Source organism: Notothenia rossii, assembly GCF_949606895.1.
Source record: "Notothenia rossii genome assembly, chromosome: 4".
In the NCBI taxonomy this organism is placed as follows: Eukaryota; Metazoa; Chordata; class Actinopteri; order Perciformes; family Nototheniidae; genus Notothenia; species Notothenia rossii.
The window spans coordinates 24,483,045-24,501,454 of record NC_136902.1 but is presented as its reverse complement, the minus strand read 5'-3'; the positions used below and the strand labels follow the sequence as shown (position 1 = coordinate 24,501,454).

Genomic DNA, 18,410 nt, shown 5'->3' with positions numbered 1-18,410 from the left:
TCTCCTGAGCAGGGATTTACAGACGGTTTATTGAGGGGTATTAAGGGAATATTCAAGGGTAAAATGAGGAAACAGTGTCCCACTTTGACTGCTAAACGAAAAATAAATACTCTCCTCATCCTGAAGTAATCATCCACCTTTATCAGTGACAGTGAATTCATCCTAGTTTCAGAGCAAGCAGAAGTAAGCATAGTTGTGTATCTTAACATATTGAGGGAAACAATATGAAGATATTCACTTAATTGAGCTTGAACAAAATTGACAAAAATGGTCAATCATTTGTGTGGGATATTGATTTCAAACTGGAGAATGTTATTTGGAAATTGGGCCAGAAGACAATAGCAGCCATGAGAAAACAAGAAGCTTTTGTTTCACTAGAGTTAAAAAAGGAGGTGAGTTATGATTGGAAGAAATCTCAATCCATGGTGAAGTGATATCATCGATCCTTCCTTAATCCTATCAGCAGCCTACAGATGATTTTGTGCCTTTGAGCAGTACGTTCTTGCTCATTCAACAGACATCACTGTGTTGAGAATTGTATTTAATCTTCAAGAGGAACAGGATGTTATCATTTCAATTACAGAAAGACAATAGAACAATCGTAAACAAGTAGGGAGTGGAAGAAATAAAAGTCTGGAGCTTTTTTGTGTGTGAATCTATCTGTGCTTGTTCTTATTATTAAAAAGGTATGCTCTACCCATCAACTATCTTTAAAATATCCGTAAGAAATTACTTTTCCGAGATAAGTTGAACCACTTCGTAGCTAGGGAACTAAGTTGTCACGCTCTCGTAAAAAAACAGGAGCATTTGCTGCTCAGGGAATTTTGACAACTCGTCACAACACTGAACACAGAACAAATCACAGCACCGGTGGGGAGCAAGAGAGTCGTAGCAGGATTATTCACCTGGCACTGCCACGTGAATGTGATTCATGAGAAGAAGAAAAAATCTGTCAAGTGTTTATTCTGCCAGGGTACCACCAGAAGGTTGTTAATATTCAAGTCCTTGGGCATGTGCAACACTCATGTAATGGTTTTTTTTCCTTTGCAATTCAAGCAGGCCTTTGCATATAGCAGAGCGACTCCTGATCCAGTGATGGGTGACAGCCAAAGATAACAAAAAAAATCCCCCTATAATTACTGTTCATATATTGCGAGCCAGCGCTACTGTGGATTAGTCTCACAGCAGCCGTGTAACAGTATGTAAGGTTGTAGCTAAAAATAGAAAAAGAACACCCTCTCTTATTCACACAATTTGCAGCTTGTTCATCCCCTCCATATCCCCTCCCTCTTCTCTCCCTCCCTCCCTCCCTCCCCCCCTTGCCTTCCCTTCCCCTTCTACTGCACATCCGAAATCGCAGACATGCAGCACAAGCTTCAAAGAGCATAGATAACTTGGGGAGCGAAAGACTGACTGTTATTCAGCACAACAGATTGCAATGATAATGTGATTTTCACAACCAGGGAATGACATTTAGGTGTTCTCACCTATGATTTGAATGATCATTGGGGGGGAGTCACTGCGAGAAGCACAGTTTGACTTCAAGTTCTCTTTCAAGTTTTGTTTGAATGGGGTGAAAGTGGAAGGAATAAACTGATCCCTTTTTTGGCACGTGTAAAGTAAATGTATACCAAAGATGATTCAGTGCGAGTGTGTTTTCAGTGTGTGATAGTACACAGCTTGAAGTCCCTCCAACATTGAAACATTCTCGTAGGTTTTCCCTTGATTATCTGTGGTGTAACACTGCCTGCTGCGCTCTCCACTCTGCTATGATGAGTCATTATTTAAATTGGTCAAATCAGGAAACCTTCCCAATCTAATTCTGATTACAATTAAAGACTGGATAACAAACAACAACCCTTGACCTAAAAGCAGAACGTCGTATACAGTAAAGGCGGCAGTTTGATGAAAACATTAATACAAAGCGTTTCTGTTGTACAACATCTCATTCAAAGAAGAGCAACTTTTTCAATTCAAAGGAAGGCCAGGGATAGGTCAACGCTTTCCTTTTGCAAAACAGCATTCTAGCAGCACACCATTATTTATTGATGAATGAAAAAATTAAATTAGACATGGTAGAGCTACACTTAAAAAAGCTGAAGGTCCTGCCTCATAGCAAATGAACACAGGGAATACGAAAAAAACCATTTCCATACCACAATGGAAGAGCATGCCAAACAGATACAAGTATGCAAATATACAATCTAAATGTGAAGCAAAGCCTTTGAAAAATCACTACACTTCAAATCAGGTGAGCCAAAGGATGCTATTTTCAGATTTAGACATTATGAGGCACCTTGGTACAGAACATCCGAGGTGGATTGTGTCATGCCGTGGGGATTGATAAGCACAATTCAAACAAACGCACATCACATAATGCATAAGTGTGCCGACATAGGACCGGGTTTCCATGGGGACTGTGAGTGTGCAGCACCCCTAAAGCAAAAACTCCCTTCCAATATTGATAATAAAAAAACATAAGCATCATAATGAGTACAATTCCATTTATTTTACCGCCAATTCACTCCTGGGCCTACTTGCAAAAAATAAATAAGTGCGTAGTGCAACATTTATTGCACAGGCATTTAATTTTTTTATTTGGAGATAAGTTAATAAAATAAGCAAATACTCAGTTTACTGCGAATCAACAATGCATTCTATTATTAACATATATTCTGTTAATCAATCGAGACGAAAATCAAGTATTATGGCTCCAAAAAGGCATTAATTGCAATACTTGTTCATTGTGTTATAGCTATCATTGACTAATGTTGTCTTAAATTAAATACATTGCATTTCTACTGTAATTTAAGTCTGTTGATAGCTTTCTCCTGTTCCCTTTTTAGACCTCTGGCATGTTCGGTCAGACAGACATCAAAGGATACCCGTGCGCATGAAAAGGATGCTCCTGCACACACACACACACACACACACACACACACACACACACACACACACACACACACACACACGGGCGCACACACATTCACACGGGCGCACACATTTTCACATCCCTCATCAGCGCAGCATCACACTCCATCAACGTTAACACATCGCAGTGACAAACTAGAAATTATTCAATATTGATGTAAACATTACAATATGCAGCAAAATTGTCAAACCCACACATTTGAGAGAGTGATGCTACATGCAGCTGAATTTAATAACATTTTTCCAAGTTATTTTACAAGAGAGAAAACAGACTAAATGTCTTAACACCCCTAATACAAATATTGAAATAACTGAATTATGAATTGCACAAAAAGCTTCTTTAAGAAAGAAGTGCTCATTTTAGGTAAAGCTGTTTTTTGGTGAACCTGGGACATCATCAACTGTTGCCTCCATAAACATCTTTATTTGGCATACTGGCTTTAAATATCTGACATTATAATAACAAAACACTCTATATCTGTTTAGCATTTAATACAAAAAGAACAGTGTCTGCACCCAGTTTCAGACACTAAATCAGGATGGAGGATGGAGCAAGACAAATACAACTTTGACATCTTGCAGACTAAGTTAACACTCACTGGCTTGCATGAGCTGACCCTGCCGCCCGAACACCTGGGAGAAAGGGCTGCGGCTGCAGGTGAGCATCTCCTCCATGGCTGCACTCCTCTCTTAGGGGGAAAGGTCCCTCCGTCTTCAGCCAGAGAAAGTGCACTGTGGGTCAGCCTCCGAGTGTGGAGAAGGTCTGCTGTAACTCTGGAGCGATGCCTCCCTCTCTCTCTCTATCTCGCCTCTGAAGACACCTCACGACCTCTCCTGTGCGCCTCCCCCTGCTGCCCCCACCGCTGACTGCAGATCAGTGCTGCGCCTCGTAAACTCAGATGGCGTCAGAGATGCTGCTGCTCCTGAACTGATGGGAGATCTGTGTTGGGTTTGCTCTGAGCCTGCTCATTAGTGCTCCAGTGTGGCACTGCTTCAGACAGAGAGCACAGCAAACACAGCATGAACAAAGCAAGAGAGAGGGAGAGAGGGAGGGAGGGAGGGAGAGAGAGAGCAGTGAGAAAGAGATGCCTGCTGCAGAGAGAAGACAGACTCTCCCCTGACGAAAGTGGGGAAAGGCAGGATGTGTGTGTAAGAGTGTAAAGCCAGTTTATCTTACTCTCTTATCCCCCTGTTTTTAATCCAATCTGATGCCTCAACAGTAAGTTAACATGGTCAAATGTTTGGAAAGATTCACAAAAGATAAACCTGACATCTGATTTCTGCAGAAAACTAATTTGGTAAGTTTGAGGATTGCTGTCAAATATGCTCTAAAAGCAAATAGCAGCATTCTCTTAATGTGGTCGGAGGTCTGTTGCATCCATATTAGATGGGAGAAGTCACAGAGAGGGAATTCATCAAAAATTAAAGCTGAACATGGACGTAAAAACAAAAAAAGTAACTGACACAACCACACAGTGCGACAACCAAAGCAGATCTCATTTCCAGTACTGGATTTTTTGGTATACAGTAAACTTCCCCCCTTACTTTTCTTCTCTTCACTTTGTGTTTAATGCCTGGCTCCAAGCCAAGTTAACTTCAGGATAATAGAGTTTCGACTTTTTTCCCCCTCCTTACTTTCCTGCTTCAAGTATTATCTTCCAAATATAGACAGAGAAGACTGATCCTGCATCTCTCTATCTCTCACACACACAGTCAGGTGTATATGCAGGTCTTATGCAGCACTTTGTTCATGCAGGCAAAAAATAGCACATTTGCAAGTCGCGCTCGGAGCAAAACACGGATTTGGAATCGAAAACTCAACCACGGACATGAAAATCATTTTGAAACTAAAGGGGCCAGTGGATCATTAAAAATGTATCGGCATCCTTTATTAATGTCCTCATTACCATGTCTGTTCTGCTCCTGAACAGCACGCAGAGAGGGAGGAGACTTGTACCAAAGTGTGTTACCCCAGTATACTGTTTGCATTAAAGCTCTCACACAGGGCTGCTTGGTGGGGGTTGCTTATTTTGTAATCCCAGAGATGAGTTTGTCTTTTTTTTTTACTCTGTGTTATATAAGTAGTCAGAGGCAGAAAGATAGCTTTATTATCTGCAAGCCCAATATATGACCTTGACTAGATAACTTTAAACTTTCAAGGCAGAGACTCTTCTAACAGCCCCAAATTACTTTATGAAAAAGTAGTGAGATAGAAACTGAAAAAGGAGGTTATTGTTAAAGGTTACATATTATGCAAAATCCACTTTTTCATGTCTTTCATAAATATGTGTCCCCTCAGAAAAAGCCACTTTGTGATGTCACAATGTTTTTTTGGGTTGTGCAACCTTAAGCTAATAACAATCCAAGGTAACACCCGCCCACCTTATTACCTGAATCTCCTCCTAGAGCACCATTATATATTTTTTTTAAACCATTCTTTTGTCCCCTTTTATGAATTGTCTTTTTTAAATTGTTTTGTTTTTAATTATTATGTGTTAAATGCCTATGTGAAGCACTGAATTGCCTCTTTGTATTAAAAACTAACCTTGAACCTTTTCGAACCAATCATCTCTCAGAGGGGTGTGGCCAGCAGCAGTTCATTAGCATTAAAGCTGCAGATACAAAATCTGCACTTTTGAAACATGGCTGAAAAAGAGGGCTTAATGGCATGATCTGTTTGGTATTTCGAGCAGAACACTTCAGAGACATGTTGTGTATATATTTGAGACCCTATAATATATAATTGAAAAAGAGTATAATAGGGGACCTTTAAGTTAAGTAAACATTAAACAGTGATATCCTGATGATGACTCTAAAAACACACTGGGAACATTACACTGCGCCTCATTATATTTCTGGGTTCTGTTGAGCATTAATAATGTTTGCCAAACTTTCAATTAGTGTGACGAAATTAACGAGAAGGAGATCAAAGCCTTCTCCTCAGACTTCTGGGATGGATGTTTTTGTTTTCAATCAACTCTGATCATGTGTCTTAACTCCTCATCATAACTTCCTGAGAGGATTCAACATGGCCCTGGGCTACGAGCTGACTCCGTGTTGAGCATACAAATGCAGCCTCGCAGTTTGAAGTTATTGCTGAGCTTGTGAGCTCTGGGAGATTCTGTACCTCTGGTCTGTGGATTGTCGCTATAGGTACACCGACTCCCCAAACAAAAATCCTCTGCCAGCCACTAAAGCACCTGAAGGCTGGTCCCTTATTCCCCAACACTGTAATTAATTTTTAACCAGTAAAAAAAGGACATTCAGTGTATTCAATGCCTCACATCTGCAAGGAATCCTAAGAGTATCTGATAGCTTCTGCTGGAGCTTTGAACTTGTCAAGAGAGTAAAAGATATCCGACATAATCCAAACTACTTGTGTTGTTTTGTCACAAAAGTACCAAAAGCTTCAAATATAAGCTTCACCAGGGGGCGAACAAACCCACAAGCCCTTACATAAGAACACGAGGCTGAACCAGCTCGCTTCACCTGCCGCTGCTGAGTCGTGTGCAACTGTGTTTTATTACCATGTTGCCTATAACCATGAAGCAATGGGATGAGGGGGAATTACAGTGATACGTCAATGTCACAGCTACTGTTTCTAGTGCAATCTCATAATACTGGAGAACCATAACAAGTATATTTCCCCTGACCCTTGTGTTATCTGCATGCTGCAAATAAAAGATTCTGCGTAACTGCCGAAATCACAATTAAATCCATGCCCACAGCGCTGCACGTTAATGAACAATTCCATTTAGGCAGAGATCACTTTTGGTTTGTTAGTGGGTGATTTTATTTCTCCATCTGTTAATGTGTGATTTCATTTCTCCGTCTGTTAGTGTTTAATAGAGAGAGTGTGTCGACACAGGCCAGCAATTCGCTACAGTCAGTGTTCGTCGTTAATTTAGTTTACTTTAAATGAGCTAAACAAATCAAATGTTATTCTGTTGGTTCTTGTGTACAGGCAACACATTCTCACTCCCAACTCGGCCTATGTTGACGTTATGTCAGGGTCCCTTGTCGTCACTTTCCAATGTCCATAGACTTCTATAGAGCTCCCTAAACGTATGTAGCAGACGACTTGAGATCGCGAGTGAATGCTCCCCGCTGCGTTGAAATTCAACGGCCGCGGCCCGTTCTGAAGCACGCGATGCGAGACTGCGTTGCATTAAAAACATCATGCTCTCTATATATTATCTTTAATATGCTTTAAACGGTGTCTCAGATTTTGACTATAGGGGGGCTCAATGTATTTTCTCCGGCCGTGGTGAAGATTCCTTTGTTTATTGTCCTTTTTTTTTTATAAAGTATTTTCAATCACGCAGTGGGAAGCATTCGCTCACAATTTCAAGTTGTCTGTTACATACGTTTAGGGAGCTCTATAGAATTCTATGGACATCCCCGAAAGTTGACGCTAAAGGGCCTCCCCGTGCGTTGGAAAGTGACGAACAAGGGACCCTGACATAACGTCAACATAGGCCGAGTTGGGAGTGAGAATGTGATACCTGTTGCAACCCAGTCTCACGGCATTTCGTGTTATAGTCACAAAATTAATTTAATCTATTGATTTTTTTTCCGTGACTATAACACGAAATGAGACGTGTTGTTATACAGTCTATGGTTGGTACAGTCTGCACATGAGGACATGTGTCAGACACATTGCTTGTAATGGTATCATGCTTCTTAATGGATCTTAAGGGAGTGAGAAAGCACCCAGAAACACATGGTAGAAGAAGACTGCTAAGCGACAAGTTGACCCTGATGTAAAAAATGCAGGGTTCAAAATGTTCGGATTAAACGTCTCTTAGAATGTGGTTTGCCAACTGAATATCTGTATTAGTTTATTCTCTGCTCTGACTGTTAGGTTATAATTACCAACACATGATCATTCCTCAATTCACTGCTACTGAACTGACATCTTTGTATACACTCACCTTTCTATACAGTCAACTTGTTCAGCTACATAATTCTGCAACTGACTAAGTAATCAAAATATTCCACATTTTGAAAAGTAACTGGTTGAAAGAGAGTTGAGATGAGTCTTTTTACAGCCATACTGCTTCGTTAGGAGATAACAGCTGGTGGAGACAGGTGTTTTGGGTCTGGCTTTTTGGACATTTTCCCGCTCTTTTTGCCGGGATCCTGCAGGATATCTTCTGAGGGCATTACCGCAGCTCTCAGCAGATTATTGGCAATTTGTTATGTACAACTTCCAAGAATACTTGGTCCCCTACTTTGTTACTCTCTTACGTTATTGCTATACTCTTTCCATTAGATTCCCCCCTCACAGCTTACTTTGCTTACACTTTCCAAAGTCCAGATTAGTCTTCTTGAGAGCCATGGCATTGACTGAGACGCTTCTCTGTGTGATATCCAGCTCAGTAAGTGCACATATTTTAATGCATATAATTTGTTATTTTTTGAATAATGTATATATTACATGATATCACAACATTGACTCATCACTTTTAATGTAAATGTGTTGAAATACCCCCAGAGATTAAATAATTAAAAATTAAAAAAACAACAAAGCAAGATTACTTTAGTAACCCTCAGAGCGCGTGAGTCATCATTCAACCATTCACCTGTTGTGTATCAGTAAAAAGACATTAATGAAGCAAGGGACAGAGGATACGGGTACTAAGGTACTAAGCTCTTTACTGTTGTTCATGCTTCCCCGCCACAGCATCAACTCCCGGGCATACACTTTATTCTCTCAACATTCTATGTTACTCTGGTTAAACTGCGCCCCCTATTGGCAGGAGTATATCAGAACACAACAACACCCTATTTATACAAAGGTGCCAAATGCTCATGGAATTGAACTAATTTAACAGCACAGCATATTGTTGCTATTTTTGCTGTTGTTAATTAGTCAAAGGGGTGTTCAAGTATTCTCATGCTGCATTATGGTATTTTAGATTTCAAAACTCCATCAACATACAGAGATGTATTATATATACATCTCCTATACAGAAGGAGTACCATTCAATGTAAAAAGTTTAACACAATATTGTTTTGTATTCTGACTTTTCCTCTTTGATCCTCACTCATGTGTAGGTATTAAATATGAATTAGCAAACATGGGAAATAAAATGGTGACAGTGAAAGCTAATTCACAGAATAATCCCCCTCGCTTCCAGAAAACAGGTCACAGACACATATTCTAGCTTTCATCCAGTTTCCACATTTTAATATCCTGGTGAGAAATGAGAACTATTTAAAAAATAGAATAAGAACATGTGTCGCTGTACTGTAGATGGATTTTCTAACAGTAGTGGGATAGAAGGAGTGATGCTCTTCAAAGTGAGGAAAGTGTGCCACCACCTGGACGTTTTAAAACTTTCTAGAAAGGAAAATAAGAAAGGAGACTATTCTTTAATTTCCCGAAATGAAATCCACACTTTTACTTTAAAAAAAAATCCAACAATGATGTGATTCATCTGATTTGTTTACAAAAGAAACTGTCACACAAACTTTTCTTAATCTTAACATTCTCCATTTATTTTGAACACTCGCTTGAAAAAACTTTAGTGCAAATCATACAGAGGACTGTTCAGATATTGATAACGTGATTTTAAATAATTAATAAATAAACATGACTCAATTAACACTTTGAAATGCTACAAGCACTTTTCACAGTTAAATAACAGTCTCAAAAACCGCCCTGTACACCCAACACACTGAAGGAGCTATAACGTTTGAAAAGGCAAACATTTAAAATAGAGATCTCTCAGATATAAGATATTGTCAAGCTTTAGTTTGCCTAAATACAAATAAATCAGTTCATGATGATTAAATGATTACCCTGTATAGCACTGCATCTTCAAACTAATAGCTTATACAAAATGTAATTCAACAGATACAACTCATTGCAATCACTCCATGACATTTCCATGTGTCACTGTACAGTAGGTGTTCCAGCTAAAAATACCCAACCACTGATCTCACATTTCCATGTTGTGATTTCTACATGTAATTAACTACACTTCACACAATAAACTGTTGACAGCAGGTTATAAGCAATGAAGAAAACAGACAGTATTTCTAATCTAATGAAGATGTATAGTGGGACACACACACACACACACACACACACACACACACACACACACACACACACACAGACAGATCATTCTGACATTGATTTTGTGAAACTGGTGCAGGAGAAAAACCTACAAGCAGACTGTAAATATATATAGTTGTCAATAGAATTCTGAAAGTAGTGAAGCAAAGACAAAGCACTGGAGTTAAATATCAGTCAGTGTTGTTTAGAATTTAACTTTAGCTATTGTAATAGTGGCTATGACGCATTCAAGCTGTACAAATTAAACAGTGCTTTTGTTTTGAATTGCAGTGCCAACGCAACTGTTTCCCAAAAGAACATTTCATTGTGCGATATAAACCCGAAAATTAAACCAATTAGATGTTTCGTAGGAAAACCGTTTTGTAAACCATTCTAGGGCACATAGAGCACTATTCTCTAACTCGCATTGAATCACATAGCAACTGGGCCGACCAGATTACTTACTATTGCAATTTGCAATGACGGTAGCATTCAATCTACCAGGTTACATTTACAACATTAAAAACACTGACTTTCATAATAGTAGTTAACGTTGCTGATATCTCTAACAAAAATGTGTATAGGTAGCTAAAGGCCATTATTACACTGAACTATAGAGTCCTACTTGTATATGATTATGTTGTATTAGAAGTAATCTTGATGTGTCTTTTATATAAAATTATTATTATTATTATTATTATATACTTACACTGATTCCTTTTAATCAACATCAGATTCCGTGTGTAAGGCCTAATTGCATCAACATAATCCCTCCTGAATGAGAACAGCTGTAGTATAAGCTTGCAGCATGCAGAAAGAGTTCAAACCAAAAGGCCACAGACGACAGATAAGGAAAAGTGCAAATGCATGCTGAGAATGATTGCCCCCTGCCATCCTCTCTAAAGAACACAGAAAGTAGGAAATGAGAGCATCCTTCCAGCCTCACGTCCTCCCACTTCCTTTCCAAATTTGTGACACGTAGCAGTCAGACTAACTTCAAAAGTGCAAATCCAAGCCGTTGACAGAAAGTTTACGAACTGAAAGGAGAACTCTACAAAACTCAGAGCGACTAGAAAAGCCTTCAGATTCTCAGTTAAATACATCCACTCACTGCAGCGCTAAGTTGTCCGTTATATCCGTCCTGAAATCAGTCATTTCTTGTACAGTATGATGCAACCTGGGTCCATGAACTTTACAGTGTGATGGGGAGCAGTTCTCTCCTGTATGAGCAGCTTCACAGCAAGGTCCGGAAAACAAAGAGATGGACGTTAGGATGCTGAAATCAATGGGTTACTGCTTACTTTTGTTAATTCAAAATAATAAAACATTTAATATTTTGTAGCGCTTTTTTAAATACTCAAAGATGCCTTAAAAACAAACAAAAAACATTTCATTCAAGAATACAAAAATCTAAAACATAAGATTTTTTTTAATATATATATTCTATACATAACATTTGAATTATTAGTTTTTTTTAGGGATGGAGCAGTGCCGATATATTATTTTCTGTCTTTCCAAAATGTTTATTCCATAAATATACTGTATATCATGTTAAGAGGCTTGCATATTGTAGAGGCTGCTATATCAGTATCAGAAAATTAGGAATGACTGTAATTTCTTTGTTTACAATGTTTTTTGTATACAGAGCTCTTGATCATTGTCATTTTTATTATTTAAATGAACTGTTAAATAAACATTAACTACCTGAGGGTCCCCTTCAGACTGCAGGACTGTGCTCAGAGCTGCTGCTGTCCTCTGGACCCGGGGTGGGGGGCCGCTCCTCCCTCTGCGCTGCAGCCTGCTGTGGTTTCACTATGGTGATCTTAATGGGCATCCTTTTGACGCTGTGCTGCATTCGGCTATACTGTCGCATAGAGGGGTTAAAAGTGCGAACGATGGGAAGTTCACTCAGAGTGGGCGTGTCTTGTTTCAGGTGTGTGCTCTCTTTGATAATTATTTTACTTCTTTTGTTTGACAGGACGGTTTGCACTGGTAGGATGGCGGGTCTTTTAGCAGGGCTAGAAGTCTGCAGTCTGGTTTTATGCAGAGGTGAGGATTGTTGTGTCTCTTCAGCTCCTCTGTGCAGGTGTCCATCATTCTCCTTCGTCACAGAGATGCCTCCTTCTTTCCTTTTCTTCACCTCTTTGGGTTTCTTGGGGCAGACGGCCATGTGTTTGGTTCTGCTGCGGCGCATTGTGAACTCCCTGCTGCAGTGCGGGCAGACGAAGATCTCCTGCTGCTCATCCACATGTGCGGGTGACATTTTATTCGATGAAGGGACTGACTTGTTCCTCTGTGGCATGACCCTTTGGACCAACTTTTTCTTCCTCTTGCTCAGCACCTTGAACTTTACTTTTACTGCTGAATCTTGGTTAGGTTTGGACCTGTTGGACTGGCTGGGTCTGTTCGACGCATTTAGTCCATTAGTGGAGTTAGTGGTAGATAGAACTCCATTTTGAGTTTTTGCAAAGTGGCGTAGTGGGATGGGATTCCTTTTGGGGGTGTATCGCCTTTTATCGCTGGCATTCGCACAAGTCAGGATGTGCTTATGTAACTCTGGCATGTTATCAAAGCTCTTCCCACACTTGGTGCAGCGAATGGCCGTGCTGAAGGTTTGTGGGATGTTGTGGGTGGTGAAGTTTGTGGCTGAAGCTAAGGTGCCCGTGGTGGACCTGTTATGGTAGGGAAACGGAGGGGGCTTATAGCTGGGGTAATGTTGGTTGATGCCGAGACGAACATCCGGCCCTTTGAGTTTGGCTCCATCTGAGGCCAGGATTTTTATAGTTGTTAACAGTTCTTCAGCAGCCTCATCTACTTCCCCTTCTTCCTTTTTCACCTTCGGATCCTCTGCAGCGTCGGGCACTGAGGTCTCCGTGGTGACTTTTGTTAAGTTATTGAAGTTCTGAGGTCTTAGTTTTCCCTTTTCCTCTTCTGTGTATGTACACTGCTGTCCGGGATGTAATTCTTCCTGATGCTGTTTTAGATTGCAAAGGTAGACAAATTCCTTCGTGCATGCACTGCAAACATAAGTCTTGCCCACCCCGTGGAGGCTTGATCGATGATCGAGCAAAGCGGAGGGTTTGCTGAACAGCAGCACGCAGAACTCACATTTGTAGGGCCATTCATCAGCATGGTCACCTACATGATGGCCCAGTTCTTTCATTGAATGGAAAAGCTTATCGCACACGTTGCAGATGAAATTCTTGGTGAAAGTCTGCTCCTCTTCGGCTTTCTCAGAAGAAGGCGTGGTTTTAGATGGGGTTTCGGGGGCGGAAACAGTGCTGTCAGCAGCTTCTTCCTCTTTGATGGTCGATGGCTCCGCGTTAACAACAAGCTCTGGGTCAGGACCTGATTCACTCACTGGAGCAGGACAATCAGATAGCACTGAGGCGCCGATGGTGGATAGAGTAACTGATTCTGCGATGGATGACATCAGAATAGTGGGGTCTTCAGTTTGCGGGTTGGGCACTGATACAATCTGTTCCTGTTCGACGTGATTAACAACCATCTGTGTAGGTGCTGGAGGCTCAGCAGTGTTTTCTTGTAAGGTGACTGCAGCAGGGACTATACTCCCCGGGGCTTCAAGAGCTATTGTGCACTCTATCAACACCGTGTTGCTGGTTAGGTTATACGAGTTGATGAGGGAATCATTGAAAGTTACAGTGGGTGTGAATTGCCCTTCTGACGTAGGAGTGGACTCCAATATAGGCGGATTGAGTGTTATTTGATCAGAGAGAAACATGTGGCTGGGTAGATTTAGAGTCGGGTGAAAAGGTTGGGAGAGAGTGACAGGGTCGGCAGAATTTGTAGTGGCAAATCCAGTAGTTAAATCACACTCTGAAAAATGTAATGCATTTTCCGTGCAGGTTACCTGTGATATATCAGGGGCTAATACCTGGATTGGTCGGTTTGAAATATGTGACGGTGCCAACACTGTGATTAATGAAGGAGCAGTGGAGAGCCCTGTGTGTGAAGCATGGGTGGTGAATGCTATGGTGCACGGTGAAGATGGCTGCAAGGAGAGAGGGGTCAGGGAGGGTGATGGAGTCAGGGAATTGGAGGGAAGTGTAAGACCATAAACAAGCCCTTCTGCCATAGACTGCATTGGGCTCATCATATCTTGACTTGTAAGTATGGTGAAGTCTGTCAGTAAGGAGGTGTCTGGATTCATGAAGCTTATATTTTGCTCTAAACTATCGATTAAGGTCATTCCCATCATGCCTTCAATTGATTTTCCTTCTGTTAAAACTGCATGTGAAATGAAATTTAACATCAGTTCAGATTCCCCATGATTTGTTTTTTGGAAACTCAAATCCAGCGCCGAATCGGCTGAAGCTATGTCTTCACTGCTTTTGACTGTGTTGGAGAGATCCAGTGGTTGCTGGTTACAGGAATTACCGCCGGTGGAGGGAGGCCAGCTCTCCGTCTGTGGCTCCTCCTCAGGTGGGGTTGTGTCATCCTTCACATTGGCTGTTTGGTGCGCAGGTGAACTATGTTGGGTCTCCGTCTGTCCTGTATTCACAGCTTCACAATCTCCACTATCTGCCGTTTCTTCTCTAGGGCTTTGCTGTGGAGAGCTCGGTGGAGGAGACCCAGTCCTTCTTTTGAACCGTCCTGTCCCTGCAGGCAGCACAGACAGAGAGACGGGTGATAAAGGCTTCTGGCCGTCTGCGATGAGTGCGAGTTTAAGGCCATCCTGCTTCTCCAGCAGCTGCTTCAGCTTTGGAGACAGAAACACAGTTCTTTCCTTCTGCACCAATGTACCCTCTGTATTCTGAGGAAAAAGATTCTCTATTATAGAACATACAAGTGAAGATGAGGAAGAAGACACAATCACGTCAGACTCCAGTTCAGTTTTAATTTGTGGTAAAAGCGGAGGTGTCGCGGTTCTTCTCCTTGCCAGTGGTTGACCAGACATCTCTGAATCTGTATTTAACACCTGGCTGATTTGGGTGGGGTCTAGAATCAGGGCGTCCAGTCCAACTACAGTTGCAGACCCAGAATGAACCTCAGCTGCTTCACAGCTACTGATCGTACTTGTTGACACTATCCTTCCATCAATATAAAAGCTAAGATTCTCTGAAATATTGCTAGAGATGTCAAGCATGTATTGTTCTGCGTGTCCCACTTCGTTCTCCAGAACAGCTGCAGGTGCCATTTTGTCAACAAGCTCCGTTTCCTGTTGGTTTGTTTCACTGCACATCCCCTCAACGTTTTCCTCTTGGGGCAGATGGGCTTTTTCCACATGTGTGACTTGCAGGTGCTGCTCGTGGATCCTTCGCTCATGCCGCCGCTTGTTGGTATGTGTAGTGAATACCTTTTCACAGTACTTGCAAGCATGACGCCCCTCTGACACTCCCGGTTTGTCTGGCTGAGCGTTGTGGTCACCAGAGGACACAATGAGAGTATTAGAGCCAGTGGTGGATGAAGTATGAAGCTGCATGGCCGAGCCTGCTAAATCCAGAGGCTTTACCTTCTCATGGTGCAACTGCTCCAGATTCGAAGCTAGTGAAATATTGGTTTTGTATTTGTGAGCATCGTTGTTTGCGGAGGTGTGGATGTGCATGTGTCGTTCCAGGCCTGGTTTGGTGGTGAAGTGTCTCTCACAGTGCTGGCATTGAAAATAGTTTGAGTCCCTCTCAGTGTCCTGGTATGGTGACTTAACCATGTCGGATGCAATATTGGTTTCCTCTTGATTAATGTCCATCTTATCCATGTCCTCATTCTCTACAAATTCTGAGATGTATAGGTGAGGAGAGTCCTCCATCTTTGTGGAGGTTGTATACAGCTCTCTGAAGGAAGTTTGTCGCACAGGATCTTTTACAGTTGTCACACCTACTGAAAAGATAAAGAAAATATTGTCATTTAGCAACCCACAACTAGCATAGCTGAAAGATACACATCAAATTAACCAATCATTCACTATTTATACTTTAGCGCAAAATAATGCATCACAGGCGATCGTTTATCTCTTGATCAAAATGACTATGTAAAACAATTAAACTACTAATAATAGTAACGGTCATACCAATTTGAACCTGTATTAGCCGCCCCCTCAACCAGGTGAGCTAACCGGGCACACTTGTTCCTGAGTTGTATTACAGTTATTTTGAAAACTATTACATTGTAAACATGTTTAGGATATGGTCCACATGCTTTATCACAGCACAATGTTATTGTTTTAATTATCTTAAGTCTATTATTAATTTGTTTGGACATAATTGATCAGCCATGAACAATATTGTAAAATATATAATAAGATATACAATTATATAACGCTTATAAACAAATTCTAACCATAATGACCATTTATTTCCTATTATTTAAAATATGAACCAGTTGTTAAACATTTCAATAAAGTTTTGTGTAGAATTGTCATCATGCCATCTTACCATTTTAATGTTCAGTGCAGAGTGAGAGACATGATTTGTTGACGGATTAACATAAAGGCTTTTTCTTATGCTGCAAGGAGAAAGAAAACAAAAAAAGTGATTATAAAAAAAACGATTAAACCCATTATATAATATAACACTTAGGACTAAACTACTGAATAATAAGAAGTTCAATTTGATCAAAATGAACAGCTGTGGTGTGGGAGCAGACATACTTTATCTCTTTAGTCATTTGCATGCTGAGTAACCCTTGGGTCCTGTTTTTTTTAATGTATGCTAATGTACCCCAATCATTAAAAAAAAATGTACCAACAAACACAGCAATAATGTATGTAACCCCGCCTTGTTACACTATGTCATATCCTTTAAGTGTTTTATTTGTATTTGCAAGTTGCCTACAGAGAGTACAGTCCTAAAATACAGCTAATCTGTCCCCAGATTACTTTATTTACCCTGGTATGGTAACTTTACACCACCTGCTACACAGATTACCTTTTCACAACTGGCAGCTGCTACACATACCTTAAATGTAAGTCTTTATTTTTAATAGCCACCTTTCATTTATTATTCCAAAACATGTAAACATAACATTCAATCATTAGATGCTTGGTAAGACAAAATGGCAGGCTCATCACGGGTGACAGTCTGATTTGTCGTGCTCTTCCACCTGCTCCTCACAGCCGCATTAGCTCTTAAAGCATTAAAGTCAGCAATACTCAATTGTTTCTTCAGTTATCCGTTAACAGTTTGGATAGAATTGTATGCATTTAAATTCAGCCTACATAATAATTGCATTACAAGCGGTTATTAGGCAACTGAGGGGGCACGAGAGGAAATGTAAACAAAGACCTTATAGCTCGTGTTTATATTTGTTATCCATTAACAATTTTAAGAAATGTCTATGTGCACAGATACAACCGAGTCATGATATATTAACAGAATCGAAAATTGTTGCAGCACCATTAAAAGGGCCTTTCCGTATACTGAATTATGTGAGCCAGTTTTCGGAATATTCAACTTCTATTTTCAACTGAGCAGCAACAGGCTTAAGTGACACTTATAACACATCAAATAGATGTATAAAAAAGCAATTATCTATTTTTATATTATAATTACACAACTCGGATTAGCTTTCACACGCCTCTGCTTCACCTGGCTTGATGACGCTCCCCCGTCCTTGCACCATTGCTAGCTGGTCACACAACACGTCGTCACATTACTGTTATGCTACAGAGGCTGCTATCTTAAAAAGGTCAACTGGCTTCTCTAAAATAGCCCTACACTCCCCGACTGATATAGGGAAACAACTCACGAATGACTTCACTTCAACCGCCAATGTCCTAAAACAACGCTGCACTTATCAAGTGAAATAAATCTACTGTTATCGCTATTACAGCTTCAACAGTGATGTGCTAGCTGCAATGCTAGCTCGCAAGCCCTGGCTATATATAGGATAGAACGACCGTTACAAACACTGACAGTTAATACAAACCTGCACGTGACACTTCCCGAACATGCTAACTTCCGTAGAATGATTTGAAATGTTCCTCTCGTGCAGGTTGTGTACAGTTCTGTTATCTTTTTCTTCTTCCCCAATGTACCAATGGAAATCAGGTGTTCTGATTGGTCCGAAAATGTGGATGTCAAATGTTGACCAATCAGCAACAGGCTTGTTATGGCGCTGGAAGAAGAGGAAGAAAACTCTTCAGAGCAAAAGGCAGCTGTCACTCACCTTAGACTAAAACGAGAACATAAGTACTTCATTGCAAGACTTTGCAATATGTTTTTCTTTAACATGTACAAATCTAATGCTTGCACTCAGAAATTATGCTAGAAATATAGTTGTCTATCTACATTTCAGTGTTGGGCTATAATGACTAATAATGAGAATAGTAATAATAAAAAATGTTTTCATTTAAAATAAGAGGATTGAAACCAAATTTAAATTGTAAAATATAAACTGATGGCCAGGTAGTTTTACCTACTGCTGCCTACTGCTTTTTTTTTTCATTATGCTTATG

General features: G+C 40.5%; 2 protein-coding genes across 5 annotated transcripts in view; both read right to left on the bottom strand.

The window, feature by feature from the left end:
- Positions 1-3,621, bottom strand: part of LOC307036054 (kazrin-like) — a 182,975-nt gene extending 179,354 nt beyond the window's left edge. Inside the window, 1 exon segment of the mRNA XM_079676036.1 lies at positions 3,531-3,621. Coding sequence (XP_079532162.1) covers positions 3,531-3,606 — 76 coding nt within the window. The 5' untranslated portion in view covers positions 3,607-3,621.
- Positions 3,622-9,408: 5,787 nt separating this feature from the next.
- prdm2a (PR domain containing 2, with ZNF domain a) lies at positions 9,409-18,027 on the bottom strand. 4 transcript variants are annotated; one of them, XM_079675419.1, is made up of 4 exons: positions 17,882-18,027; positions 16,390-16,459; positions 11,702-15,835; positions 9,409-11,229 (listed from the first exon to the last, which is right to left on the bottom strand). In XM_079675419.1, exon 3 carries the CDS (start codon positions 15,762-15,764, stop codon positions 11,715-11,717), a length of 4,050 nt encoding a protein of 1,349 aa, XP_079531545.1. In that variant the 5' UTR covers positions 15,765-15,835; positions 16,390-16,459; positions 17,882-18,027; the 3' UTR covers positions 9,409-11,229; positions 11,702-11,714. The 4 variants fall into 4 exon arrangements, with proteins under 4 accessions (XP_079531545.1, XP_079531547.1, XP_079531548.1 ...); XM_079675421.1 differs by having other exon boundaries at positions 11,702-15,832; XM_079675422.1 differs by lacking the exon at positions 17,882-18,027 and adding an exon at positions 17,542-17,857 and having other exon boundaries at positions 11,702-15,832.
- Positions 18,028-18,410: the final 383 nt, after the last annotated feature.